Source organism: Xyrauchen texanus, chromosome 32, assembly GCF_025860055.1.
Source record: "Xyrauchen texanus isolate HMW12.3.18 chromosome 32, RBS_HiC_50CHRs, whole genome shotgun sequence".
Lineage (NCBI taxonomy): Eukaryota > Metazoa > Chordata > Actinopteri > Cypriniformes > Catostomidae > Xyrauchen > Xyrauchen texanus.
Window position 1 is genome coordinate 22,486,547 of NC_068307.1, and position 15,297 is coordinate 22,501,843.

Consider the following 15,297-nt stretch of genomic DNA (forward strand, 5'->3'; position numbering starts at 1 on the left):
CGTGCAATATGTTACTATTTCTGTTGTGGGTTGTCATTGCAGTTTGCAGAATATGTAGGAATAATTGAACAGTATTTGAAAAGTTATATCATTTGAAATAGTGAAATTGAAATCTGTAAACCCTAATGTTGTCATTACTGGAAAGTTACAAGTTTTAGGCTCATAACTCAAATATGCTCCTTGAATTTTATCTTAAAAATCTATAGATTAATTGTTTAAATTATTAACACTTAAAATCTTGAGTACAAAATTGAGGCTATGGAAAACCCATAACTCCTTGTGCTTGAATTATTTCATTATGTTTCCTTAGTCAAGGGGAACTTATGGAGGTATTTAAATAGTTGTAATTAAGAATTCATAGATTTTTTAGATTTGTTGCAGTATTGTTACAAATAGTTATTTCATGTGATATCACCAAAAGGGATCTGTGTCCATGTTAACACTATCTCAGTTCTCCTTGTGCATGTGCAACTGAGGAACATGCATGTGTGCATTTCTGTGGAGAATTAAGTTTATTTTATGATTCATCTAGAATCAGTCTAAATTTGAGTTGATTCAAATTCGTAAGGAGAAACCACAATATATAAATAGCAAATCTGAGTTTGGTCATCTAGTTACCTTAACTTAAATAGTTATGTTAATTCTATATGAACACAAAGTTAATTTAATTTAATTTCACAAGTTTTGGAGATCTGAAAAATAGGCATTTTTAGGCATCTAGGACTGTTTTTGTAACATTTATATTCTGCGGCCCCGATTAACAACACCTGGTGCACCTCATATTTATTACAACCAGTTTTTTTTAATTAAAGCATCTATTGGCTAAATAGAATCGGCAAATAGCAATTTTATCCAGGCTTGAGACCAGGATCCATTACAGCCATAGGTGAATCCATATAGGCTATAGCTAATCAAAATCTATAGTTGTATATTTGCATTAAGGCTTTATTTTGTAACTAACATCGGTCCTGCTGCACGGACTCCGTCAGGGCAGATCACGGTGGGTGTGTTTTATCAATGGGATTCCTCACTAGTGAACAGTCAATGGACTCCAATGCCCACAACTCTGCCCTTGATTACGCCGCCGCAGCAGCGCACAACGCGTCTCACGCAACGCTCTGTGTTTTGGAGAAGAACGGAAGATGGCGACCTCAAACAATCCGCGAAAATTCAGCGAGAAAATCGCCCTGCACAACCAGAAGCAGGCGGAGGAAACCGCGGCGTTTGAGGAGGTCATGAAAGACCTTAGCATCACGCGAGCTGCACGGGTACGTGTGTCCGCTACGGGTACGTTAGTCACGGCGCTGATGGACTATAACACAGCTGCCATGTAGGATACAGCTTGAAATATGATTTTAAGAGCACCTTTGTTGTCCGAGAACCGTGTTGTCTCGGTAATAATGTCCCAGTCGTTGAATGATCAGATGCGTGTGTGTAGGGATGCTGAGGATGCAGGGCTACAAGCATGCTCGGCCAGTGGCCGGACAGATGTCATGCACATCTGCACCGGGACTCCGCGCATGTTCTGGCCTTTACTGATAATAGGCTGTGATCGCTTTTTAGTTATTTATATATTAGTGTGTGTATCAGGCCAGAGCGCACACGTTATGAAATTTAGGAGCTAGTTGTCACGTGGAGGAATTTGTTACATCTCAGTAGCCTACTGAGTCAAAGGTCCAGTTACACAAATGCTTATTTTCTCAAGCTGTTGTTTTGTATGGTGGTTTCAGACACTTTACATTAAAGTCTTATGATATTTTTGTGTAATTTAATATTTTCGTATTTATGGAATGGTGTTTGGGTAAACTAATGAACATAAGCGGACATACATTCAGGTAGCCTAATTATAGCGCTCAAGGCTGCAGTTGTAACTATACATTAACTATTACACAAATGTTTGTTTCTAATAGTTGGGTTAACATGTGAACTCGATTAAACCACATATTTTGATCAATTTTATTACTGTTTTTTTTTTTTTAACCTTAGATATATAAATAAAGGTATTTGTCTTAGGTTATTGGTAATTTACCCCTATAGTGTGATAGCATAACCCATTATAGGAGTGATGAACTGATCTTTTTACTGCAAGAATAGTGGAAATGTTCAAAAGTTTAAAGTATACGCCTATACTGAATATGCGTTTCAAAAATAAACCTATTCTGAGAAAAATTCACATTCAACATTTTTCTATATTCCCTTTGTATTTAACATAAAGCGATAGTTCACCCAAAAATGATCTCATAATTTACTCACCCTCATGCCGTCCCAGATGTGTACGGACATTTTTTTCTGCAGAACACAAACAAAGATTTTTAGAAGAATATCTCAGCTCTGTTGGTCTTACAAAGAGAGTAAAAAGTGACCAGACCTTTGAAGCTCCAAAAATCACAGAAAGGCCAGCTAATCCATAAGACTCCAGTGGTTAAATCCACATCTTCAGAAGTGAAATTATAGATTTGGTGAGAAACAGATTAATAAACCTTCATTTGTGTTCTGCAGAAGAAAGAAAGTCATACACATCTGGAATGGCATGAGGGTAAATGAGAGAATTTTTATTTTGGGGTTAACTATCCCTTTAAATATTAGGCCTAGACGTGAGAGGCTTATGATGTTTGATACTGTAAATTGATACCAATATTCTGCTACTATTTATTACTTCATACTGGTCTGCTATTCTAAATCCTCACCTGATAAAGTGTTTTAACTCCACGGTATCAGATTTTCGTTTCATTCATGCGTTCATTACATCATTCCCTGCTGCTTTTCTGCATTGTTATTTTGCACAGCTGCAGATACAGAAGACCCAGTATTTGCAACTAGGCCAGAATCGAGCTCAGTGTTATGGAGGGTCACTGCCCAATGTCAATCAGATTGGAAATAGCAACACTGACCACACTTTTCAGGTGAGGCCTTAGACACTCTATACGTTTTCTGTGCTGTCACTTTATGGATGATTTTCCTTTGAACTGATGTAGCCACTGTTATGCAGAACCTTTTGAACTTTGCAACTTTCAAAAAAGTTATTTGCTTGTGTTTCTATTAAAAGAGTAGGCTATAGCAAATGTTCAGAAATATACTCTAGTCACATTCAGGCACTAAACTAAAAAGTTACATAAAGTATATTGTATTATATATATTAAATATAGTTTTAATATATATTAAATACTTTATATACAGTAGTGTGTAAAAGTTGTAATTACTTGTGAAAAATGTAGCATAGTGAGGATGTCTTCAAAAATAATGCCATAAATAGTTTTCATTTATCAATTAATGTCATACAATGTCCAGTAAACATAAAAAAGGTAAATCAATATTTGTTGTGGCCACCTTTGCCTTTAAAAGAGCACTAGTTCTCCTAGGTACACCTGGACACTTGGTTGTTGGCAGATATGATGTTCCAAGCTTCTTGGAGAATTCGCCACAGTTATTCTATCTGTTTAGGCTGTCTCAATTACTTCTGTCTCTTCATGTAATCTCAGACTGACACGATGTTCAGTGGGGGGCTTTGTGGGGGCAATGCTATCTCTTGCAGAGCACCCCGTTCTTCTATTCTTATCTTTTCTGCTAAAGTAATGTTGGGAGTCTAAAATGTATTTTTCCTATTGACACTTTAAAGCTGAAGATATAAAAAAAACATCGACAAATGTTTTTGTGGAACATCTTAAGTGCCTAAAACTTTTGCTCAGTACTGTATATATATATTGATAGATATATTATGGTGTATGCAATATTGACAATGGTGCCTCAGGTTCCTAGAACATCATAAAATGTATAAAATCACTAATATTTACTAATATTATTATTAGTTAAATTATTATTATTATATAACTTCCATGTAGGATTATGTTGTTAAGGAACTGAACTTTAGTTTGTTAAAGGGATATTACAAAAGACCAACAGGATGAAAAGTGATATTTAGGAAAAACTATGAATAAATATTAAAAAAACATTCATTATTTCTTAATAGATTATCATAATAATCAAAATTACTATAATAAAAAATATCAATATCCGCTCAAAAAAACATCACCCTTATGTTCATTTTATTCACCAATAGTGGTATTAAAGAAACCTTATATTATTTATATTTAAAAAATGCAAATTAAATATATTATCCAATATTTAACTAAAAAATATGTAATGGGGACAGTATATTACATAGTTTTTTTTTTGTAAAACAAAGTATTAACCAAAGAAGACTACTTTTTGGAGTGTCAGTTAACTATTAAAAAGCCAATAAAAACATGCATTTGACTTTTCCTTCTTCATTTATGAGACATTAGCATGTGGATGTACAGAATGGTTCTCATTGTTTTAAGCTTTCATACAGCCAGCCCATCTTCTGCATCCAAGCTGTATTACGCTTTTATTTGCCCAGCACTGCAGCTTCTTTTTTTAGCCTTTATCTCAGCAAACCATGTTTTGAGCTAGAAGATCTCTTAAATATATCTTCTTCTTCTTTCAGACGACAGTATTGGACACCAGTCGGACAACTCGACATCATGGCCTGGTGGACCGTGTGTATCGTGACCGGAATCGTATTGCTTCTCCGCATCGCAGACCTCTCTCTGTGGACAAGCACGGCCGGCAGATATCCTGTCTTTACCAGACACAGCTAGGTTTCTAAGATCTAAGTTAATGCTAATGCTTATGTTTCATTCTACATGTGTGACACATGTCCTTAACTCTAAATACATTGACAGCTGCCCCTATGGCTCAGTATATCTGTCACCACCCCCCGACACAAGCTGGAGGAGGTATAACAATCATCATAAACAAATCAAGCAAACATCTCAAAGGTCATTAATTATTTTCTTTAAATGTTGGCTTCTCTTTGGTTTGCTGCAGAACTAACTCTGACTCAGCTCTACATCAAAGCGCTGTGAATCCAGGTCCACAGGATGCTTTTGTTGGTGGATCTCAGGAATTGCAGTCAAAAGGAGTTAAAACATGTAAGATTCTTGGAATTTATTTATTGTTCCTTTATACAATTTGGAAAGACACTTTTATAAGTAGGATCTGCACTTTTTTAAAACTTCTGCATGGGTTGTTGGGGAAAATATGAGGAATTTTACAGAAAGGATTTATGGTAAAAAGAGAGTACTACACACTTGCTGGTAGCTAAAAGCAACATTTATTTAATATATGAATGCATAATGAGAAGACAATTGTGAATGATGGGCCTTGACCGTACAGGCCTTGTTAGTGGTGTTTGCTAAAGCAATACGTGGGGAAACCCTTTGTTTCGAAGTAATGAATGAAACAAATTGAAGTAGTCCTATTACATTAAACTTAAACACATACTGTAATTCAACCTGCACAATGCTACACAATGCTACAGAAATGAATGACAGCTCAAATTGTTATAAATAATATTGTATATGTTTACAATCTTATGATAATAGAATTTCTTTTTTTTAAATCTTTTTTTTCCTATCTTTGTAAGCATGTAATTCTGGTTCTGTTCACCCCAGCTCACACCGAAAAGTCATATTTTCTTCCACTACATGACAGCAAGTACTAGAATTTGTTTTCTCTATCACCTTCCTTCACAAAATGTTGATCTGAAATGTAGGTTGAGCTCTAATGCATTTTAGCCCCCACAGATGTGCTTGTCCATAGACATTCAGTTTAATTTTCAGTTCATGCACCACCCCCATTGTTTCATCGAATATCTCGGCCTCTGAGGGGACTAGAAGCTCAATCTAGGTGTCATTAGAAAGCTGACATCCTCCCCTCTACTATGATTTATAACATTGTATTTCCAATGATTTGTCTAGCAAGAGATTCCTGCTGGGCTGCATATTTTGTTCTGGACATCTAAAATATAACATTGGAGTATTCAAAGACTCTTCAAAGACAAAGATTCAAGCTCAAAGACAAGCAAAAAATAGATATTGTTTTTTTAGAAAACTGCATAGCATATATAAAGCTATTTGAGGCTTTCAGTAGCAGTAATTGTCCCATAAATGAGACTTTTGTATGATGTCTTGCATATATTATATTTCACTTGGTGGTATTTGGAACAAAATAAACTGTACAGTCACATTCCTGAAAACGAGAACTTTCATTTGATAAATGATTTGTCTGTTTAAGTGCTATTTGAGACTAATATTTCTACCACTTGACCTGGTGGGGCTGATTTGCCACACAAATGTTTTCAGGACATATTTTTTGTTATTTTATGTAAGATAAATTCAGAAGTTATGGTTATCTATGAAAATTTCAGATTCTAAGCTTTTAAACTATGCCCCATATGCCTCACTTATACATTCTGAGACTTGAACATTTTAAGTGTAAAGCGCCCCCTTTTTCACACGCCGGTGGGTCCGCAGAGTTGATGAAGTTAAGGCAAGCACCACTTACATTTTCTTCAGAAAATGTATACATCTATTTGTTAGATGTTGTGTGACAAGGTGTTTGTTCTTCTTTAAAGTCACCTGATTCAGAACAGTCTTCATCTTACTATATCTGTCTCTCTCCCTCCAGTGCTCTTGCTCACCCCTCCTGATACAGAGGACACTGAAACAGAGATGGATCAAGACGAGTCTAAAGCATCTCTTAACACAGATTCACAAGACATTCCTGGGATTAAGTGAGTTTAAAGGGATAGTTTTGGGGATAATTTTGTCACTCTTATGTCATTCCAAACCCATTTGACATTCTTTCTTACTCTGAACACAAAAGGAGATGTTTTAATGAATACCACAGATAAGTTTACTTCACAATGCAAGTTCTTGCGTGAACAAAAGAGCCACTTTGAACAAGCTTCTGTCATGTTGCTCATAAACGTGCAATGCACAATACAAATTTTTTTACTGTAAAATTGCTTGAATTTTGTGTTGTTTATATCGGATGCCTTCATAAGACTTTATAAAGCTTTAAAGTGAGTTGCTAACATCTGCCATTGTATTGAAAAGACAGAGGTACGAAATAGAAAATAATGGAACAGAAATAGAGTTTTGTCAGCATCTTTAGAGCCCTCACCAAGCATCAAATATAAAAATTGGCATCAGTGAGTAAATAAAAGTTACTTACCAGTAGGGTTGCATGGTAGACTGGTGCTACGGTTGTATTGTGATACTAAAGCTTCAAAATACTGCCGGTGCCCCAATGTAGATTTAGCAACTTTTCAGACCAAAAAGCACCAAGCTACAAATCTAGCAACTTTTTGGACAAACCTTAGCTACTTTCCATAGAAGAGAGTTGCCAGTACTGCCCCACTAGTGCGAGGTCTTGCTTTCCTGCCACAGGCACATCTCTCTCTCTGTCTACTCTGTTCAGGGAGTGGCAGAGAGGAGCTGCACTTTGAGTTGACCGCCAGCAGCTGGCATAGATGTGAATGAGCTGCAGTGTTGCCAAGGACCAATCACAAATCTGTATTGTTTTCTCCTCTGTTTTAATTTGATAATTTAATTTGATTTTTATCGTCAGGGGTTTAGTTCATTCCCATTTTTAACTATCTGAATTCAGATGATTATTTAGACAAGTCTGTACATTGTACTTTATTAAAACACATAATAATAAACTTGAAATTTTATTAAACTTATATACACATAATACAACACAGCCTTGCTCATTAAACACACATTCAAAAAAATAGCTAACAGGATATCATTTTACATGTAAATATAGCCAAAATCACAGCACGGCCATTGTCTTTAACTTATGTGTATGGTGATTTTGCCAGAATACTTTTTGGTTATAAAATAAAGATTTTAGCAGTCCAGAGCAGCAGCTTGGAAAAGGCTTGGAAGTGACTGCTGGTTAACATGTAGTCTTAATGGGCCGTGTTTCAGTCACTATTTTATACTCGTTCTGTTGTCTGACAACAGAAACAGAAAAATATGTAAATGAGAACAGCTTTATTGGGAATTTGGCTGTATTGAAAGCACAGAGCACAGAGACTAGGAGAGAATCAGATGTAATGGGCTGACACAAGGCAGAATGCAAATATGCCTTTTCGAGCAGGCTTTAGCTACTTTCCATTGAAAGTAGTTGTCAATAGTGGTTGCCAGAGTATTTTTAAATGGTAGTACTGTAAGTTATGTTGTATGAACGGTAGTAAATATAATTTAATTTAGCTAAAACCTTCATTTGAATCAGATTTAAGTCTGCAATAACATTAAAAATGCATCTTTTTGAGTAGTGTCCCCTTCATGCAGTGCCCTTTAATAGCTCAAAATGCTGTTTAGAATTTGCCCCTTATATGTTATTGTTAATTTTTCAATGTGCCGTTTTCCCATGCTTCAAACATACGTCGGAATCCGTGTTAATTTGGCAGTCGCGTCTCCTAATGGATAATATAGATTTAATTATAACTTTGGAGAGTGAGATGCTTTTTAAAAAACACAATTCACGTATTCAGATTTGGAATTATTTGGGGATTTGTCTGATGAGACCGGGAAAACCCATCTGCTGTGATTGTCCAAAGAGATTTCTAGTCAAAGGGGGAAGCACCAGCAACCTAATTAAACACCTTTGTTCCAGTGGGATTATACATCCCACTACTTCTGCAGAATACACATGGTTTATTGCCAATTCATTTAAACTAAATTATTTATCTTAACATTTACAGATTTACAGCTTCTCCGTTTTACCGTGAAATTGTTCTTTGTAAATAGCGACTTTCCTTTTAATATCTATCTGCATTTATAGAAAACACAGCATGTATATGACATTTTATAGGGCTTTAATTTTTAAAATGAGTCAGTCCAACTAAATGTCGAAGTTTACAGAGGATTACAGAGGACTTGCTATGTTTTGAATCATTCATGGCAGTAGCCCGATAAAACATTTATAAACCTATAGGTGTTTGTTTCTGTGTTATTCATTTAATTATTTAACATATTTGCAAATGAAGGTTTTGAGACTTAAGCTGCGTTCACACTGCCAGCGACACACAGCGACAAAACTACCTCATCTCATTCAATTTCATGGTAACGAACTGTGCGAAAGAACCTGTTCATGGAAATTAATTGGACTTCCCATCACTAATGACCAACTGTGTTAAGAATTAACACTCTTAGCCGATAGTATTGTAAGATATGACTCTGGTATTGTGACATCCCTAGTGGTGGCTCAGTGGTTGAGGCTCAGGGTTACTGACCAGAAGGTCAGGGGTTCAAGCCCCAGCACCACCAAGATGCCACTGTTGGGCCCTTGAGCAAGGCACTTAACTCCAGGTTGCTCCAGGGGGATTGTCCCTGTAATAAGTGCACTGTAAGTCGCTTTGGATAAAAGCGTCTGCCAAATGCATAAATGTAAATGTATTTGTTGTTTGGTGCCTTTAATATTTGTATTATAGGATTTTTTTTTTAAAAAGTAATACAGTAAAAAAAATTACTGAATTTTTCTAATGAACATAACCAAATTGTGAACAATGTGAATTACAAAAAACTTTAAAAGTAAAATCTTTGGACACATTACAGTGATGAGAATTTGTGTTAAATTAGGTGTCAATTTCTTAAAGGTGCGGTATTCAAAAATGTTACTACTCCCTGCAAGATATTAATGAAATGAGTGTCCTGAGAAATCTCACCAGTCTCTATAATAGCTCTAGAATCTGTAAGCCACAAAAAAATGTGTCTGCGGACAATGACGCTTTCTGCTTGTCAGTCATTTTGCGTGTTCTCATAGTATTTTAGTTGCAGCAAATCATTGAGGCATAATGCCACTTTTATGCCATGTTGCTCATAACAGTTTTGCTGCTGTTGTTTTTGACAACCGTTTCTGCTTGTGTCGGTCTCAATAAAGTTCATGTGGTATCTTTGGAGTGCGGGTTTTGGAAAAAAGGGGGCGTGGTTAATCAAACTGCTCAGTTTGTGGAAATTCTAGAACAGCTAAAATAATTTAAAGCACCTTTTTAATGCTAAATTTTTGTTTTCCCTTTGTTTTTGGGGTGAAATGTGATCTTGAGCGTTTAGATGTCTCCGCTAGCAGAGTTTTAACATATTTTAGCATTTTTGTAGCATTTGTCACTGTGTGTTCTGTTTAATTTTTCCAGCATATTTCCATCTCCTGATCAAGAAATTAATAGCTCTCTGATGCCAGCACCTCACAGCACAGACGGCTCTTTACCGGATCTGACAAACATCCAGTTCCCTCCTCCTCTTCCCACCCCACTGGATCCAGATGACCCCATTACCTTTCCCACATCAAGCTCCACTAGTACCAGCAACCTGACGCACATGGGCATCAGTACTGCCAGTCACATTCCTCCCTCTTCTCCCACCCAGCACACTGTCCCCGCCCCCTCACCCAATATTAACGCACAGCAGCCCGCCAACACCCTCCCACCTGCGGTCTCAACTCAGATACCCTTTGTACAGGTAAGCCAGCTACCCACTCCCTCCCTAAACAGCATGGCACTTATTTCAATGTAAAATATGTTTATATAAATGGGTGATTTTAACTTTTTTTTAACTTTTTTGGTTTTTATAACCAAATATTTCACTAAATGCTACTGTTTATTACTATTTTCGACTTTTTAAAAAACTTTTTTTTTATGATTATCAAAATGTTATTTTTGATCTATTCAGTCTCATGTTTAGCATTCCACAATTGACAGTTTAAGCACACACATGTGACTGGTATATTAAAGTTGCTACGTTGTTATGTTGCTTGGCAGTTAAGATAATGTTAGGCTAATGAACTACAGTATATTACTTGTTGTTATTGCTTATTCCAATGATTATTAATATGGAGTGACTATTTGCACTAGGTGTAAATAGCACCTGCCACACAGTGCGACTATTTGCAATAGTCTGGTGGAAATGCAGAAATTGAAGTCAAACTGCACCATTATTGTCGCTTCAATGGCATGAGGGGTAACGCTGGTGTGGCTGTTCTGTGGACGACCTGGGTTCGATTCTGTCTTTTCTCTCACTTTTTCCCATCCCCTTTCCTGTGTCCACTATTAATATTTCCTTTAATTCTACTTATAATAATAATAAATACAAATGAATATAAAGGTTTATTTCCTTGCAGTAATTTGGTCGCGGTAATGATTAGGGAGTTGAGAGAAAGATTTGATCCAGGTAAATTAACCATGGTTTTACTATAGTAATTTTGTAGAAATCATGTTTTTTTTTTTTTATTATTGTGGAAGCCATAGTATTAATGCAATTATCCATGGTGTTACTACAGTAATATTATTTAAATATAGTAACCATGTTACATTTTGTGGTGACTGATTTTACCACAAAATACCATGGTGATACTTTTTACTGTTTAATTTTTGTAAGGGTTAGGTGTTAGTGTGGGTAGGGTGTCTGTGGGACTTAATAAACATGCTGACATAGTATCTACCACTATTTTGCACCGGAGTGCAAATTGCATCTAGCACTATTTGCACTCAGTGCAAAGAAGATGCTTTTGGTTGCTATTTACACTTGGGGCAAATAGCCTCTACCTTATTAATAATACATTTAACTGTTTCTTTTTTTTTTTTTTTTTTTTATAAAAATCAATAAGCCACTTGAGTCTGTGCAATATTGTGAGTATTTGGTAAAGAACACCCCTTAACTGTGGTAAAATCACTGTACCTCACAAACTTGAGTACGGTAACTTATTTCTTTATTTATGGGCAGAAATGACCAATCTCTTATTCCAGAGGCCCATGTGTTTTTAAATTTTATTTTATTTGTGATCCTGCTTTAATTGGAATTTTGTCATTCATAACATTAACTTCTGATTTATTGGCGTGTCCTGTTGTCACAGCCGATCTCGTTGGACAGTCTTTCGCTGGAGCAGCAGTTATCGCAGTACTCTCTGCTGAGTTTACTGAATGACCTGCAAAAACAGCCTCACATGCTTCCTCAAAACATTCGGCTCATACCCCTCCCGCCTCTCACAGTAAGCTCCACCTCCAGCACCGCCCAGGCCTCTCTCAAAAGCTTATCACAGACCTCAACAAGCGGAAATGCCAACACAGTAAGTTTTAATTTTGGAGTACGCATACTTTAGGTTGATGTGCTTATCATTGCAATTTTGCACAAAATTAAAACAGTGACTATGGATGCAAGTTTACAGCATGTTCTCTGGAGATTTGTTTAGCATGGAGTTTTAGTTGTGTAGAGAATATGACAGAATCATTCCAACTTGAGTAATCCGTGCAGGAGAAGGCATTGTTAAAGGAATAGTTCACACAAAAATGAAAATTCACAAGGCTGTCAGACTCCAAAAGGAAAAACAGTAGTCCATATGACTTGTGCCCTATATTGCAAATCTTCAGAAGTTGGAGCACGCACAGATATCTCTGAAATTGTATTTGCGATTATGTTCAGATTAAAAAATGGTGCCTCAAAGTGTTGTGCCAGATTTGTTGCCATTGACGCCAACCATCATTTCGCTAGTTCGAATATGCTTAATATTGAGAATGAGATTTAAGAACAGAAGCAGAGGGTAAGATTATCAGATAATAATGGCCTACATACACAAAGCTATCATACAGTATGGCTTCAGAATACTTATCTTAGGATATAGTACACATGGACTACATATGGTGGGTTTTTCATCCTTTTTGGAGCTTGACAGCAGTAGTCACCATAAACTGTAATAACATATTTAAAAGTGTGAACATTCTTCAAAAGTTAGAGGAAAAAAAATACCCACAAAACATTTTGGGATGACATGACACAAATTTTCACATTTTGGTGTTATATTCTTAAAACATGTATTTTTCTCTTTAATATGCTTTCCTAAGAGATTATTCATAGTAAATGATTATTCTTGTAAACGCAGGTTATTTCATTGGTCCTATAACATCTCTGCTTCATAAATGTTCTGCCTGATGATGAGTCTCAATGTTCCTTGATTCCTGGATTTACAATGCTACTCTCAAAATGTGTTGCTCCTCTAACCATCTACCTGTATAATTACATATATGTCCTTACAGAACCCCATTGTCCAGTAATGTCATGTTGCTGCCTTTTGATGTCATTAAATGGGTAAAAAAAAAAACCTGTCAAGAAAATGGCTTAGTCCTTTTTTTACTTAAAAATCAAAAGGAACAAATACGAAATTATATTTTGCGTAAAGAAAACGAAACCTCTTTTTAGGGCCATTAAGATTTTTTACTGTTATGCTGAGCAGGAAGGCAGACGAGGGGTTTGGATCCAAATGCGGTTTTTATTGTTTTAAAAATAACTAGACAAACACTGGAACAAATCAAACTTCCACAATGGGAAAATAAAACAAAAACACGAAAGACATAAAAGAAGAACACAGGCTGGGAAACATCCACGGGTGGCAAAGAACATCTACATACACATACCATCTACAAACCTAAACGAACGACAAGGGATAGAGGAACAAACAGGGTTTAAATACACAGACACACTAATGACTAAACAACATACAGGTGAGAACAATGAAGTGCATGGGCAGTGCTGAAGGCAGGGAACTATGGGAAATGTAGTGCATGACAATAGTCAAGTCAAGTCAAGTGGTTTTTATTGTCGTTTCAACCATATACAGTTAGTACAGTACACAGCAAAATGAGACAACGTTCCTCCAGGACCATGGTGCTACATAAAAACAACAAAGGACCAACATAGGACCACATGAGACTACACAACGAAATAAAATACCTATATAAACTACCTATATATACCTATATAAAGTGCACGTGCAAACATGTGCAAAAAGTACAGGACAGTACAACAAATTACTGACAATGAACAGGACAATAGACAGTGCAGCGCCGACCAGTACTCAGTAGTGCAAAAAGATGACAGTTTCTAAAAATGTAAACATAACATACTATGAGATAATGTTCTATGCACATAGCAGTTATTGAGGTAGCAGACAGTTATAAAGTGACAGTTATTAAAGTGCAACTCAGGACACGTGTGTGTCAAACCAGTCTCTGAGTATTGAGAAGTCTGATGGCTTGGGGAAGAAGCTGTTACACAGTCTGGCCGTGAGGGCCCGAATGCTTCGGTACCTCTTGCCAGACGGGAGGAGGGTAAAGAGTTTGTGTGAGGGGTGTGTGGGGTCAGTCCACAATGCTGGTTGCTTTATGGATACAGTGTTTTTGTAAATGTCTTTGATGGAGGGAAGAGAGACCCCAATGATCTTCTCAGCTGTCCTCACTATCCTCTGCAGGGCTTTGCGGTCCGAAACGGTGCAAGTCCCAAACCAGGCAGTGATGCAGCTGCTCAGGATGCTCTCAATAGTCCCTCTATAGAATGTAGTGAGGATGGGGGTTGGGAGATGTGCTTTCCTCAGCCTTCGAAGAAAGTAGAGACGCTGCTGGGCTTTCTTGGTGATAGAGCTGGTGTTGAGGGACCAGGTGAGGTTCTCCGCCAGGTGAACACCAAGAAATTTGGTGCTCTTGACGATCTCCACAGAGGAGCCGTCGATGTTCAGCGGAGTGTGTTCACCTTGTGCTCTCCTAAAGTCAACAACGATCTCTTTTGTTTTGTCGACATTCAGGGACAGTTTGTTGGCTCTACACCAGTTCGTCAGCCGCTGCACCTCCTCTCTGTATGCTGACTCGTCGTTCTTGCTGATGAGACCCACCACGGTCGTGTCATCGGCGAACTTGATGATGTGATTCGAGCTGTGCATTGCTGCACAGTCGTGAGTCAGCAGAGTGAACAGCAGTGGACTGAGCACACAGCCCTGGGGGCCCCAGTGCTCAGTGTGGTGGTGGTGGAGATGCTGTTCCCGATCCGGACTGACTGAGGTCTCCCAGTCAGGAAGTCCAGGATCCAGTTGCAGAGGGAGGTGTCCAGGCCCAGCAGGTTCAGCTTTCCAATCAGGTGCTGGGGAATGATTGTGTTGAATGCTGAGCTGAAATCTATGAACAGCATTCGAACGTATGAGTCCTTTTTGTCTAGGTGGGTGAGGGCCAGATGGAGGGTTGTGGTGATGGCATCGTCCGTTGAACGGTTTGAACGATACGCAAACTGCAGTGGGTCTAGTGAGGGGGCAGCTGGGTCTTAATCTGCCTCATGACGAGCCTCTCGAAGCACTTCATGATGATGGGTGTAAGTGCGACGGGACGGTAGTCGCTGAGGCAGGACACTGAAGACTTCTTTGGCATGGGGATGATGGTGGTGGCCTTGAAGCACGTTGGAACAACGGCGCTGCTCAGAGAGATGTTGAAGATGTCGGTAAGAACATCTGCTAGCTGGTCTGCACATCCTCTGAGCACTCTGCCAGGAATGTTGTCTGGTCCAGCAGCCTTCCGTGGGTTGACTCTACGTAGAGTTTTCCTCACATCTGCCGTGGTAAGACAGAGCACCTGGTCGTTGGGAGGAGGGGTGGACTTCCTCGCCATCACGCCGT

General features: G+C 37.8%; 1 protein-coding gene across 1 annotated transcript in view; it reads left to right on the forward strand.

Annotated features, from left to right (window-relative positions):
- The first annotated feature begins 1,136 nt into the window (after window positions 1–1,136).
- Window positions 1,137–15,297, forward strand: part of LOC127626020 (CREB-regulated transcription coactivator 1-like) — a 36,026-nt gene continuing 21,865 nt past the window's right edge. Inside the window, exons 1-8 of the mRNA XM_052101524.1 lie at window positions 1,137–1,268; window positions 2,787–2,903; window positions 4,466–4,591; window positions 4,696–4,757; window positions 4,849–4,952; window positions 6,490–6,595; window positions 10,007–10,331; window positions 11,722–11,934. Coding sequence (XP_051957484.1) covers window positions 1,143–1,268; window positions 2,787–2,903; window positions 4,466–4,591; window positions 4,696–4,757; window positions 4,849–4,952; window positions 6,490–6,595; window positions 10,007–10,331; window positions 11,722–11,934 — 1,179 coding nt within the window. The 5' untranslated portion in view covers window positions 1,137–1,142. The remainder of the gene's footprint in view (window positions 1,269–2,786; window positions 2,904–4,465; window positions 4,592–4,695; window positions 4,758–4,848; window positions 4,953–6,489; window positions 6,596–10,006; window positions 10,332–11,721; window positions 11,935–15,297) is intronic.